Below are 15,163 nucleotides of genomic sequence, written 5' to 3' on the forward strand. Positions count from 1 at the left end.
TTTTAAACATAATAGCGATAGTTTGTTTTGGGAGCTGTTAGTTCCCCATCATTCTCCTTTCTCTAAATTTTTCTGGTTCCATTTACTCTTCCAGATTAATTTTGAACATTTTCTCAACTTCTAAATATTCACGTTTCTTAAAAATCCTTTGGAATATGTTATCGAAATTGTATTGCACATACATTGAGATAAAATTGCCATCGTAATATTGTTAACTAATCCCATCTAGGAACTGTGTGTGTCTTTCTCAAACTCAAATCTTTTTAATATCCTTTAATTACATTTTACAGTTCTCTTTGTAAAGGCTTTTTGTGCATTTCATGATAGGATTATATACTGTATTATATACTTCAGTAGAGAGTATAAAAGTATGTGTGTATATATATATATATTTAGTATCCATATAGTATAATATATAATATAGTAGTATATACTAGTATTAAATATATTCTCTCCCGTTCTCTCTCTCACTATACATGTATGTTTCATTGCTATTTTGTAGGTGTTTATTCTGTTTTTTTAAAAAATTAGTATATGGGATGGATTTGTGTATGTTCTTTTTATGTTTAGTCACTTTACTAAACTTTCTTGTTATTTTTAAAATTTATTTATTTACTTATTTTTGGCTGTGTTAGGTCTTCGTTGTTTCTGTGCGAGGGCTTTCTCTAGTTGCGGCAAGCGGGGGCCACTCTTCATCGCGGTGCGCGGGCCTCTCACTATCGCGGCCTCTCTTGTTGCAGAGCACAGGCTCCAGATGTGCAGGCTCAGTAGTTGTGGCTCACGGGCCCAGTTGCTCCGCAGCATGTGGGATCTTCCCAGACCAGGGCTCGAACCCGTGTCCCCTGCATTGGCAGGCAGATTCTCAACCACTGAGCCACCAGGGAAGCCCTCTTGTTATTTTTAAATGAAAAAAGATTGTTGTAGATTTTTTAGGACAAAAACTAGGTCATCCTTGAGCAACAAAAACCTTGTCACTCTATTTTCAGTATCTATGCTTTCCCCTCTGTCTCTTCCTACTTCATTGACCAGGACAAGCATTGTGGAACAGCAAGTTGGGAGTATCCTTGTTGTTCCTATTTCTAATGGAAATGCTTTTAATGTTTCATTATTAAGTCAGATGTTCACTAGAGATTTCTGGCAGATATTTTTTATTATATTAAGGATTTTTTTCTCTTCCTGGTTTACTAAATAGCTTATGTTTCTCTCCGTTTCCCAAGTGCCCTGTGAACATGCCCAAACCCACACTGGGTCCTTTCTCACGGCTGGTCCTGTGCTCCTGTTAGGTCTCTGCTAGGTTCTGCTTCCAACATCTTGTAAGACTCTGATCCAGGGTTCCCTTTCTGCAGAGCCTTCCTTGACCCGTTCCCTGTGTATCTCTCTCCTTCCTCCTGTGCCTACTTTGTAACTGGTTTTGTGCATATCCTTCTCCTCATGGGACTACAAAGTCCTTGAGCTGAGGTCCTTAACTATCCATCCCTGTGTCCCAAATGCCCAAGCTGCTGACATGTATGCCATAAAAGCTCAATTAAAATTGTTTAATAGATTAATGAATGAATCATTGAGATGTTTTCTATGAATAATACAAGTAGGTGATTCCTCTGAACTGGATAATACTTTATTATTTTTTAGAATTACTTTCTTTTTCTATTTCTTAGAATTACATAGAATTATGTTTTAAATTCCTTGCATTCTGTCCACTGTTTTGCTTCTAGTAGCAGGTTTGGGGACATGGCCCTCTGAAAATAGGCCAGCTGTTAGAGAGGAAGAAGAAAAGTAACAAAATATTACATATGCTGTGTTAAGTCTTGGGGGCAGGGTATCTTCTGTCAGTTATCAAAGTTTAGGAGAATAAAAGTTATTCTTGAATTTGACAAGAAGTTTCCCCTACCCCCCCTTGTTCTTCTGTGCAGGGAATAACTATCCGACCGCTGGTGGAGTTCCTTGATGTTAAGAGGTCCAATAAGAAACAGCAAGCTGTCAGTGAGGAAATCCATTGCCGGGTAGGTGTTAATGTATCCATAGTGTAACAATTTAAATGGTCAGAGGGAAAATTATTGGATTAAGTCAGGCTGCTTGACACCATGGCGCTCATTTCCTGAAGAGGTAGCTGGCAGAGGGTGAGGGGGGTAGGGCAGGGGGTGGACCCAGAAGGGCGTGAATTGGGGGTACAAGGAGGCTACACTCCTTCAGGAATACAGGAGTATCACTTCCTTCAACCTGAAATGTTTCTACTGGAAAATTATTACCATATTTCATATTTTCCAAAATTATGAACAGGCTGTTTTATTGTTTTTTAACTTTTTATTTTATATTGTAGTATATCCGATTAACAACGTTGTGATAGTTTCAGGTGCACAGCAAAGCGACTCAGCCATACATATACATGATGAGAAAAATAATCTACGAATTGCCTAAGATTGATATGACAAGCATCAATTTGTTCGAAGATGAATTGTTGTTTTATTGTTTATTCAAATAAACAAAAAGCAAAAACTGTCAGGGTCTTTGAAGTTTAAGCTTGATATTAAGAGAAATTTCTATAATTAGAATTTCTACAGATGAAATGTTTACAAATATAAGTAGAAATAAGAATTAGAGTTTCTGTAAATAGAAATTCCTAATTTTTATAAATAGAAATGGAAATGACTGATTTGAGGTAAAATTAATCAGCCTGCTTTTTCTGTTTTAGTTTTTTGATCACGTGAAGACCGGGATTGAAGATGTTTGTGGACACTGGGGTCACAACTTTTGGAGAGACAAGTAAGAAGGCCTTTTGCCATTATTTTATGACGTGGTTCTGAATCAGTCTGGAAGCAGGACATTTTTTTTTTTTTTGAGCAGGAAAATCAATTCAACAAATATTTATTGAACATTTACTCTGTGCAAGGCATGGTCTGTGTATTAAAAAGAAAAATGGTATGGCCTTGAGGTGGTGGAAAAAATAAAAACATGGTTCAACCAATTTGTAAATGCCTGGGACAGTACAGGGAGCAAGGAAGGCTCCATAGGAAGCAGGGCATATTGACTTGTGTTATTTTTCAGAGTTTCAAATCTTTCCTGTTGTGCCATAGTATGTCCTTTAAGGTAAAGTTCAGCTGTAATAGAGACCTGGAACAATAGTAGCTTTAACAAGATAGAAGCTTATTTCTCTCTTATGTAAATATCAGGTAGGCAATGTACCTTTAATAGATGAGCTACACTCCACAGATTCCTCAGGGTTCCAGAACCCTTCCATCTAGTTGATTCCACCAAGAACCTCCATTTTCAAGGTTGCCTCTTAGACCAAAATGGCTGCTGCAGCATTAGCCATCATGTACACATTCCAGGAATAAAGTCAATGAAGAGACAAAGAATACGTACTCGCTTCCTCCTAACCAAAGTTATCATAAATTCCACACAATTCTTCCAGTTGAATTGCATGGCCTGGCCTTATATGACTGGACTAATTATGTGGGCATTTCTCACTGTGGGGAAAGCCGAGGAATGTAGTCTGTTTGGTTAAAAACTGGGGTCTCCATTACTATGTTTGGTTAAAAACTGGGGTCTCCATTACTATTTGTTGTCCCATACATGTTGAGGGGCTTTGTCAAATGCAGAACTCCAGAGCACCTGAGGAGATACATAGACTTGCCAAAATAACAAATATTTTTAAAGCTACCCTTCTCTGGAAGATTATGTGCAGTTACATAGATGTGTATCTCTCTCTCTCTCTATTTACATATGTGTATATATGTATGATAATTAAGATTCAGTGCCTCTCTTCAAGGGTCTCATAGTTGAAATACAAGAGGTAGACAGGCCAGGCAGAATTAGGTGCACACTTTAATATATTCTGAAAAACAGACTTACGGGATCAAGAAGTAAGGATTGATTCCGACAGCAGGGTTAGGGCCAGTGGGGTGCAGGAGGAGCCAGCTCGCATGGGCTGGTGGGAGCTGACTGTGTGTATCTCCTCCCTGATCTAAGTTCAATGCCATCTACATTGGTGACTTGAATCAGCCATGGTGAGAGTGTGCCAGGGGACCGACAGATTACTTTACAGAAAGTAATTTGTTAACATTCACTGGCACATCACTGGCTGGGAAAGCCTTTTGAAGGCGTGCATTTCAGCTGGTCCCTGAAGAGAGATGGACAGGCTCCAAACTGTACTTGGTAGATCCTTATCACCCTCTTGTTTTTTCTTTTCTAACTTGCTAACAGATTTTCCCCACTGCTGATTTACCTGAAGTTGACCAACCTACCTATTTATGTAATTGAACATAAGTGCATTTTTGAGTGCTTACTGTTTGCTCACATGTTCTGATACGATACTGGAGTACATGAAAAGTACAAGCCATAGACTTGGGCCTTTCAAATTTTGCAATATAATAAAGGCAACAAAACAGTCACACAGCAAACAGGTGTATGTGTGTGTGTGTGTGTGTGTGTGGTGTGTGTGAGACATTGGTAAGTAATGAGTTGCAGAGACCATAAGTGCTGGCACAGCCTTTACAAGCCTGACCACATTGTTTACTAATGTAGAAAGGCCCCTTGGATCCAGCCTGACTTCATAACTAAAGGAAAAATATTTTGTTTGTATGGACAGAGTACCCAGTTAGCCAGATGGGGGCACATAGTAATAAAATAAAGCAAACTAAAATCTCCATTGTGAAAGTATGAAACAAAAGGCCGTTTATCTTGGGCAGTATACACTTTTTGGGAGGCAGGAGGTAGAGCAGAGAGCCCTAGCTGTCTGCCTCGTAACTTTCAATGTTACCCTGTTTTACATCCCTGGGACCTTCCTTGTCTCCGCCAAGCCTGTGATACAGGCTTTTCTGCCTCTTGTTCTCCGTTGTTTTCACAGACAAGCCTTTATCCATCTTCTTTCTCCCTTTCAACCCAACCACTTTTCTTTCTCTCGCATCCTGTCAATCCTTTCCTGAAGTGGTAAGTGAGCGTGGTAACCCAGAACAGTTTGTTCTTTTCCTGAGGGAAGATTGGACTAAGAATTTATCCCACTCCTTCTACCTCTACAGGGGGAAACCGAGACGTGGTGTAAGAATCAGGTCCCCAGGCCCTGGGGCAGTGGTAGGTGATGGAAGAGGTGAACGCTGTGATCATGTGGTTTGGTCTGGGACTCAGGTGAAGGACTGAATGTCAGAGAAAGTCCGGCTCCATCGTGTGTTCCGGGCAGAGACACTTTATATGTAAGTCTGTTCCAGGCAGACACCTACAGGCACTGGGCTAATTGGACTATAAATACTGGGTTGGCCAAAAAGTTTGTGTTTTTCCATATGGAAATACCCGAACGAACCTTTTGGCCAACCCAATACTAAATGTCTGAAAGGTAATATTGTTACATGCCTAACATTTTTCTCTGCAGTGTACATACTTTATTCAATAATTTTATAGACCCTTACATATTTCCATGCATGAAGTTTTCCAGGTAAATTTCAAATAATTTCCTGGATTGTCAATCACACTGTACGTTGCAAGTAGAGAAGAGAAGTTACTATGGAGGGATTTGGTGCTGGCACAGGCCATTTTTAAAATCGGTTCTCCTATCTCATTTCTGGTCTGTACATAACTGTTGATGTTACTAAAAATGGCATAAAAAACAAGTGATTGTTTTAGGTGTGTTGGGTATCTTTCCCTTTCCTCTGAAATCCTTTTACTGTGGATTTTTAATGGTTCTGCCAGAGAATTCTTGAGTCATTTGATCCTTTGAGAACGAAATGAAAGGGTCATGCAGTAGGGAAGTTTCTCACATTTGGCAAAAGTTGTCTAACGATAATGAAAGAAGCCGCCTATGTGTAGCTTGGCACACATGAAAGGTATGGAAATGAAGCAAAGAAGGAAAGTGTACTGGGCTTCCCTGGTGGCACACGGGTTAAGAATCTGCCTGCCAAGGCAGGGGACATGGATTCAAGCCCCGGTCCGGGAAGATCCCACATGCCGCGGAGCAACTAAGCCCGTGCGCCACAACTACTGAGCCTGCGCTCTAGAGCTCGCAAGCCACAACTACTGAAGCCTGTGCGCCTAGAGCCCGTGCTCCACAACAAGAGAAGCCACCGCAATGAGAAGCCCATGCACCACAATGAAGAGTAGACCCCACTCGCCGCAACTAGAGAAAAGCCCGTGCACAGCAACAAAGACCCAAGGCAGCCAAAAATAAATAAATAAATAAAATAAATTAAAAAAAAAAAAAGAAAGTGCACAATTCCTACACTACATAGATCAGATGTCATTGTCTTTAATGTTTATTCTTCCTTTTGTAGATCTCTAGTGAAAAGCTAAAACAATAGTACTAGTGATAATAATAATAATAAAAGTTTAAAAAGATGTTGTGTTGTTGGCAGGTGTCCTGGTTCAATGAGCTTCACATGAAATTCAAAATAAACTTAGAAAAAAGTAGACCCAGTGTTTCGTGCAGTGGCCAGTCAATAGCAAAGCCCTTTCAGGATGAATCTGTAATTATTCCTAGCCCTCCAGTATTTGGAACAAAAGGCTAGCACCAAGAATGTGGGTTAACTTTGCTTCCTTTCGTAGCACAGGTGTGCCTATTAACCTCTTTGGGCTTATGGGGATCACTGTGATACATTAATTTTTTCTCAACCAATACTGCATGCTGATTCACTTGAATATTGGCATAACAGTTACGTAACAAACCAACCCAATACTCAGCTGCTCAAAGGAACAGTCACTTGTTATTAAAGTGCTTGAGTCAGGAGGCTGAGAGTCAGCTGATCTGGGCTGGGCTTGGCTGATCTGGCCTGGTCTTGCTCCTGCTTCAGAGGGTTGGCCAGTCATCAGCTGATCCCGGCTGGCCTTTTCTGGTGTAGGTGGGGTGACTTAACCCTGCTTCATGCGACATCCACCTTTGTCCTGGGGCTAAGGAGTCACTCTACGTACACATCCTTCTCATGGCGATGTGGCAGCACAAGAAGTGAGCTTCAGTGAACAAGCCCATTAATAGCCTCTGCTCTCATCATTGTGTCTGCTAATAGCCCATTGACCAAAGCAGGTGACATTATTGAGCTCAGCGGCAGGAAGCTGGACAGAGCAGGGCACCTCGGCCATGGTGGAAGGACATTGCCAAGTAACTTGATGTGTTACAGGGTGTGGATCCAGGGAGGAATTGGGACCAGATGATCCAGTCTGCCTACGTGCTTACGGTGCACCTGGCACTCTTCTAGGCACTGGTGAGACAGGAAAACAAACAAAACAAAAAACTGCCCATATGGATCACTCTAGTGCTAGGAGACAGAAAATAAAATAAATAAGTACATTATATAGCCTGTTAGAAAGTGATGACTGCTATGGAGAAAAATATGTCTGGGAAGTAGAATAGGGAGTTCTGGGAATGCAATTCTAATGGGATGGAAAGGAAAGGCTCTTTTGAGAAAACGACTTTCAAGGAACGACTTAAAGAAGGTCTGTGAACAAGCCCTGCAAGTGTGTGGGGAAGAGTGTTGCTAGTAGAAGGAATAGTAAGTATAGGGGCCTGGAGGTGGTAGCAGAGCTGGCACATTTCCAGGACAGGAACGACCTCAGAGAGGCTGGACCTGGGTTAGAGCAGCACAGCACTGAGAGGGGCAGGTCCAAATGGTGCAGGGCCTCCAGGTCATTGCACTTTTACTCAAGTGAGGAGTTGTGTGGTTTGACTTACAGTTAAACAGGATCACTCTGGCTTGTGTCGAGAGTAGACCATAGGAACACAGTGGTGGAAGCAGGGAGACCAATTGGGTCCCTGTTGCAAGAACCCATTGAGAGATGATAATGCTGGGACCAGGGTGATGGCAGGAGAAATGGTGAGAAATGGTTCGATTTTTGTGTGTATTTTAATGGTGGAACCAACAGAAATTGTTGATAGAATGGATGTGGAGTATTACTTTGCTAGAGCTGCTTATAACAAAGTACCACACGTTGGTGGTTTAAATAGAAATTTATTTTCTCATAGTTCTGTGGGCTACATGTCCAAGAGCAAAGTGTCAGTAGATTTGGTTCCTTCTAAGGCTGTGAGGGAAGGGTCTGCTCCAGGTCTCCTTCCTTGGCTTGTAGTGTCCTTCTTTTTACTGCTTCTTCACGTGGTCTTCCCTCTGTACCTGTCTGTGTTCGAATTTCCTCTTATAATACACACACCAGTCATATTAGATTCGGGCCCACTAATGACCTCATTTTAACTTAATCTAAATACAGTCACATTCTGAGGTCCTGGGCACTAGGACTGTAACGTATGAATTTTTAAGGGGACACAGTTCAGGCCATAACATGGAATATGGGAGAAGGAGGAGAATCAAAGATGACAGCAGGGTTTTTTACCTGATGGAGTTGCCACTAACTGACATGGGGAGGACTTGGGAGAAGATCCTTTTGAGCACGCCAGGTTTGAGATGCCTATGAGATGTCCAAGTGGAGATGTTGAGCAGGGAGCTGGACACTCATTTCTGGGGTTTGGGAGAGAGGTTGGAGCTGCAGACACAAATTTGGGAGTTTTGGGCATAAAGATGCTATTAAAATCCACAAGGCTGGACAAGACAGGAGAGTGAGTGGAGGTGGAGAAGGGGACCAGGCCTGAACCCACTCCTACATAAGAGGACAGAAAGAAGGAAAAGAACCAATGCAAGAGGCTGAGAAGGTGGTAGGAGGGAACCCAGGGGAGTGTGGTGTCCTGGAAGACACTGTTTTAAGCAGGAGAGGTCAGGAAAGGTGAGGACTAGGAGTTGACCACTGGATTTATTTCATGGGCGTCACTGATGACCTCAGTATGAGTAGCTTCAATGGACAGTTAGAGGCAAAAGCCTGACCTATGAATGTTCAAGAGAGAATCAGAGGAGAGCAATTGGAGAAAGGGAGTATTAACATTTTTGAATAATTTTGCTGAAGGGGGAAGCAGAGACATAGGAAATGTAGAAATATCTGCATTTTAATCTATAATTAGTGAATATTAGATATATGTATGTTGTGGCTATATACAGAAATATACTCATATGTGCTCTACATATACATATATATTCAGGTCTGCACATATAAAAATAAATATAATGATCAGACTAACTAAACACTGCTACTAATTTTCTTCCCTGGGAGTAGTGGAAATGATTTTATTGGTAAAACCAGCTTTTTCTTCTTAATCCGTGGCATGTTAATTAATCGAAGCTTTGATTTTCTTTATTTCTAGGTTTAAGAAATTTGATGACAAGTACCTGCGGAGGCTTTTGATTCGGGAGAACCAACCCAAGTCAAGCATTGTGTCTTTATATAAAAAGCTTGAAATAAAACATGCCATTGAGATGGCAGAGACGGGAATGATAAGTACTGTCCCTTCTTTTGCATCTCTGAAGTAAGTCCTGTTTTGCAAATGAAAGTTAGTATTACTAAGTACGTCTTTATAGTTTTGTGAAACCAGTAATAATAACAAATTTGACTTATTTCCTAACGTGATTCCTTAAGACCTCACAGCAGAACAAGATCCTGGTTAAAACGTGAAAGCCTGGAAATGTGTCCATTACGTTATGTCCTGTCAGGTCACATCACACCACGTTGTGTTATTGCAGAGCGGACTAGTCAGAAAGTACTTTGTCATGTTTAGGATGATTATGCCTTTATGATATTTGCTTTGGGCAATTCAGTGTGTTCTGAAAGTAAAGCCTCTTTAGCAGGCATTTTGAAATGGAATATTTTAGGGTGTGTTATAATTTGCAATTATAAATATGCATGTAATTACAAAGCTATTTCCTCATGGATTATTTGCAGAGTTCATAGTTTAAGTCTTGGAAAGAACATCAGTGATCATCTTGTGCAGTGGTTCTCAACCCAGGCTGTACGTTAGAAATACTGTAGGAGCATTTAAATAACACGTATGCCTGGCCCCCCCCACCCCAGACCAATAAAATCAGGATCTCTGGTGTTGAGGCCCAGGTATAGGTTTATTTATAAGTATATAATAAACTTACGGAAGTTTCTAATATGCATCCAGGATTGAGATGCATTGACCTAGTCTGTCTCCCTAATTTTAAAAATGAGGAAATGAAGACCCAGAATGTAAAGTGACTTAAAGTCTTACAGCAGACTCTTACAGCAAATCCATAGCAGAACAGTAAATACTGTTAGCAAATTAGCAAACGAGTTTATCATGTAAGCATCATTCCTCCTCTACACAAAAATGACAGATTACAGGTTCCGCTGATTTCTTCTTTCACTGATGAGCGTGAAGCTCATTTAAGCTAAATGTCACCTAAATCAAATGCTATCTATGGGAGGGTTGAAACGAGAGAGGAAGCTACAAATCACACCCAACCGTATAAACTATGATTTTTACTAGGACTATAGTCCCCTATAAAAATTGTGGTAGTTTACACAATCCAGAATAAAAAGAAGGTAGTGGTCAGGATGGCTCAGAAATAAAGGCATTATACTGAATTGGAAATAGTGGTGCTTGAGCAGAATGACTGATTTATAGTCCCAGCTCTGCAAATAACTCACTGTGTGACCTTAAGCTGGTCCATCTGTTTCCCTGATGTTGAGTTTCTTCAAGTAGAAAATGGGGCTAGACTTGATCCTAAAGTTTACTCTAGCTTTACAATTTATGATCTTTCTTATGCACTGTTCCTTTTGTGCTTGCAGCAAGGAATAATTCAACTGTCCAGCTTCTCAAAAAGGAGCCATTGCCTTTGTGGTCATAGAAGAAGGAAATCTCACTTTTACCTCTGTTCACAGTTCATTTTGAAACCAGTGGTAGAAGCCAGTAAAGGCAAACGTTTAGGGTTAGGGAAAGTAGGTAACAAAATTAATGGATAGCTACATAGTTGGGTAAATGATTGCCATATTGACCATTCCACCTCTCCTGAAATGTTTTCTTTAGAGGAAGGTAGAAGCAAAAAAGGGAGGCAATAGGGAATAATATTTCTGGCAATAATGAACTGAGGGCCAGACCAACTACCTTCTGAGAAAACTAGAGAAAAAAGGACAAAATATGTTTTGCCCAAAATATATTTTAAATATCTGCTTGAAAGCTGGAGAGCACCCTTACAGTGAGGAATTTCTTGGCCAAGAGTCAAAAAAGAGGGAAGTTCAAGAGGATAGAACTGGTATTTGTTGCCATTTTCTCTCTGGAATACAGAGAATGTATCTGAGACTCTAAAAAGCTAAAACAGAGGTTTTGACAGACTAATTGGTCTTAGAGAATAAAATGGGAATTCAGAGCCTACGAAGAAGGAGGAGCATTTGTATGTACTCAGCTATAGGTTTTTCCTTCAAAACCCTACACCTTAACCCTCAAAGGAAAGAAGTCCAGCCTAGAATTATCTCAATTTATGATTGTTTAAATCATCAGAGACTGAGATTGCCTCTATCTCAGCTGCTCAAGAGAAGTAAATTTAAATCTTCTCTGTAGGAAATAATATTGTAAAGAGTGTTAAACTATCTCCATGATTTTTTTTATATATAACGTCTAGCACTCAATCCAAAATAACCAAGCATATGAGTAGACAAGGAAATGTGACTGGAAACATTGAGAAAAAGATCAACAAAACATAGAGTAATAATAGGCACAAAGGGGATTCAGATAATTGATTTATCAGACAGTGACTTTAAAATAGAAATAATAACATGTTTAAGGAAAGAAAATGGCATTGACACTTTTGGCATCCTCATGGAGATTATATAAACAAAAAATATCTAAGTGGAATATTTGAGCTAAAAATAAAGTAACTAAATTTAGGATCTCATTTGATAGGTATAAAACAGATCAGACATAGCTGAAGAGAGAAGTGATAATTGGAAGATAGGACAGAAGGAAATAACCAGAATGAAGAACAGAGTGAAAAAAAGATGAAAAAGAAAGTGAGAAATATATGGGATAGTTTCATATATATATAATGAAAAGTTCCAGAAGGAGATGAGAGAGAAATTGGTAGAAGCAATATTTTAAGAGATAATGACTGAGAATTTCCCCAAATAGATAAAGGATATGAACTGTGACAACCCCAAGCAGATTAGATGAGGAGAGAACCAAATGAGATACATGCTAGTAACACCGCTAAAAGTCAGAAATACAAAGAGAAAATCTTAAACATACTCAGAGGGAAAAAGAGACTTATTTTCTTCAAAAGAGAAAAAAAACCTGGCAACTAATTTTTCAGCAAAACCAATGGACACCATTGGTAGCTTCAGAAATTCTGAAAAAATGTAACTGAACCTAGAGCTCCATATCCTGCTAAAATATCCTTCAGAAAAAGTAGAATTAAGACTTAGGAACTTCTCGTGCTTAGGAACACTAGACAGCACTTCAGAGCTATACTTGGGGACCATTTAGAACAGCAAGATCACCAATAAAAAGCACAAAAATGTGAAAAACACGGCAGTAAATAGGCTGTGAAAAGGACTTTTTTTTTTACAGCATGAGAGCTGAGACAAGGAGGCAGATGAGTTTGGCCTCATTTGGGAAAGTGCATGCCCAACGACTCAAGTTTTTCTCCACTTTGTACATGTCTGTGAATGACTGGGACAGTGCGATGAGAACTGATAATGTGTTTATAAATTTTAGCAAGTAGCTGAGCTTGCAAATACAGAATCCCTGAATAATGAGGATCAATTGTATGTACATACATATTGTAAATGGTGTCTTTGTAAATGTTTCTAATGAGGTATTTAAAAGAATAGGCCATAATAGCAAAATGCAGCTAAAGTTTTTGTTGGAAAAAAAAATCCTATATTAATTTATGGAGTATTAGAAATAATAAAGTGATAGCATTGCAAGCTACTCTGGTCTTTCCTCCTTAAATAATTGCATGAATAGACCCTGAAAAAACTTGTGCATGATTAAACTTGTATGAATGATTTTGACACTAAAATCAATGTTTTAGATTTTTGAATTATTTAAAAATATTGAATAATTCCTAAGTGTTATTCTTTAAGATTCTTCTTCTTCTTTTTTTGAAAATTAATTAATTAATATTTTATTTTTGGCTGCGTTGGGTCTTCGTTGCTGCGCGTGGGCTTTCTCTAGTTGCAGCGAGCGGGGGCTACTCTTCATTGTGGTGCGCGGGCTTCTCATTGCGGTGGCTTCTCTTGTTGCAGAGCACGGGCTCTAGGTGCGTGGGCTCAGTAGTTGTGGCTTGTGAGCTCTAGAACTCAGGCTCGGTAGTTGTGGCGCATGGGCTTAGTTTCCCCGTGGCACGTGGGATCTTCCTGGACCAGGGCTCGAACCCGTGTCCCCTGCATTGGCAGGCAGATTCTTAACCACTGCGCCACCAGGGAAGTCCCAAGATTCTTCTTCTTAAATGATGATTTTATATCTCTAAGAAAGAAAATTGATGAATTTGATACATGTTGAATAGTAAAATACTTTTTTCTAAACTTTCACAGTGACTGTCGTGAAGAAAAAATAAGGAAGCTCACACCTGGTGAAATGGATGAAATTCGAGAAATATTATCAAGAAATCTCTATCAGATCCGTCAGCGAGTAAGAATAATTTATTTAGCAAAATATGTATTTGCCTTTGGCTAAAAATATGCCTTCAGATTAGATGCTGTCCAGTTGGGCCGTTGTCCCACCGTCATGCACCCTCAGCAGGTCCCACACCAGACACTTCCTTCCCTCAGACCCACCCCAGGGTCTGTCCTTTTAGGGTATTGCTCTCCTCCCAGACATCTTGGTCAAGGCTCTAGGCTGGAGGCCTAGGGAGCTGGGAGTTCTGCTACCAAAGGCTTGGAGATTAAAAAAAAAAAAAAAAAGTGTGTTATCTAACGGTGAAGAAAGCAATTGATTGCTCTTTTAAAACTTTTTTAATGAAATAGCTTTTTTAATGAAATAGCTTTATTGCTTAGAAGTCTTTTAAAAATGTATTTAACCTTCTTTGTTGTTCATAAAGTGCGATCATTTCTTCCTTTCCTGTATCTTCTGAGTCACTCTCTTCAAACCATTTCCATTTTTAACACCTCGTTCTCATAGTTTGCTAATAATACAGTTAACACTTAGTGCATACAGTTTGCCAAGCCCCATTTCTCTGTATCGCGTGTATTACCTCTTTTAATCCTCTAACAAGTGGTGTTGTTATTGTCTCCATTTTACAGATGAAGAAACAGAGGCACAGTGAGGTGAAGTGGCACAGGGACACAGCAGTTGTCAGGGGTCCCAGTCACTCACATCAGGGTCATTTCTGTGGCTTCTTAGCTGGCCTCCCCTCAGACCATCCCCTTCCATCCGACATTACGGCTGCTCCATTCTTTTCCTCAAGCCCCTTTTAACGCAGCATCCTCCTACTTAAAATGAGACACAGCAGTCGTGGCTTTCAGGCTAAACTAACTGTTCTTTCAGCCTTCAGGATCTATTTTCAAGTTCCCCCTTCTACCTCTCCCTCACCCACCCAGACACCCACGGAGGACAGGTCTGAATTCATTCCTTGGATTGTGTTGCTCTCCCCTGCATCTCCACTTGGAATGTCCCACTCCTTTCTGTCAGTCCATCCATATTCTCCGATTTTTAAGGTTTCCCCAACACCCTCTATGTTGTTCCCAGACCTGTCTTTGAATGGGATAGCACTTAGAGCTCCTACATGCCACGTAGTTTTAGTACTTCCTTTCATGATTTAGTATTATTTTGTTAGCTTTCAGTGCCCAACTAGATAGCCAGTTCCTCAAGGCAGGAATTGAGTGCTGTTCTGCGTTACCTCTGTTTATCTCTGCTAGGTCTGATGTAGTTCTGGGGATAAGGATAGTCCCAAGAAGTACACGTTATTTCTATCAGAAAATGAATTTAATTACTAAATACAATTTATTTTAGGAAGTGGATTTCTCTAGAGCTTATAAAACTAAAAATATTATGCCCTGGACAGCCCTCGTTTATAAATTGTATGGCTTCAAATACCAGGACATGATCATTACTGATGGAGCCAGCAGCTTTTCTCAATTTGAAAAGAAGAAATGTTCTTGACTTAATAGAGGGTCATGGCGCCACCAAGTGGCCCAAAGTGGTTGGTTTTTATACTAGCAATTACTATTCAATAGGGAAGGTATAAGTTGACTTGTGTTTTTCCCCAGCCACTACTGATGGGTAAATACAGACAGGGTACTTCAAGGTAGTCGAAGGTGCTTGATGAATTCGATCGTTTTCTCATTTATAAAGATCACACTTTTCAATGAAAAAAAAAGTATTCACCGACTTTTATTAGAACGTGAATTC

General features: G+C 40.0%; 2 protein-coding genes across 6 annotated transcripts in view; one reads left to right on the plus strand and one right to left on the minus strand.

The window, feature by feature from the left end:
• LOC133074581 (sodium/hydrogen exchanger 2) overlaps positions 1 to 15,163 on the plus strand; it is a 467,777-nt gene that overhangs the window by 68,907 nt on the left and 383,707 nt on the right. For all 5 annotated transcript variants that reach the window (XM_061168501.1, XM_061168500.1, XM_061168498.1 and 2 more), the window contains exons 6-9: positions 1,911 to 2,000; positions 2,690 to 2,760; positions 9,161 to 9,322; positions 13,348 to 13,444. In XM_061168501.1, coding sequence (XP_061024484.1) covers positions 1,911 to 2,000; positions 2,690 to 2,760; positions 9,161 to 9,322; positions 13,348 to 13,444 — 420 coding nt within the window. The remainder of the gene's footprint in view (positions 1 to 1,910; positions 2,001 to 2,689; positions 2,761 to 9,160; positions 9,323 to 13,347; positions 13,445 to 15,163) is intronic.
• Positions 1 to 15,163, minus strand: part of MFSD9 (major facilitator superfamily domain containing 9) — a 31,890-nt gene that overhangs the window by 1,898 nt on the left and 14,829 nt on the right. The window lies entirely within an intron of this gene.

Source organism: Eubalaena glacialis, chromosome 14 (genome assembly GCF_028564815.1).
Source record: "Eubalaena glacialis isolate mEubGla1 chromosome 14, mEubGla1.1.hap2.+ XY, whole genome shotgun sequence".
Lineage (NCBI taxonomy): Eukaryota > Metazoa > Chordata > Mammalia > Artiodactyla > Balaenidae > Eubalaena > Eubalaena glacialis.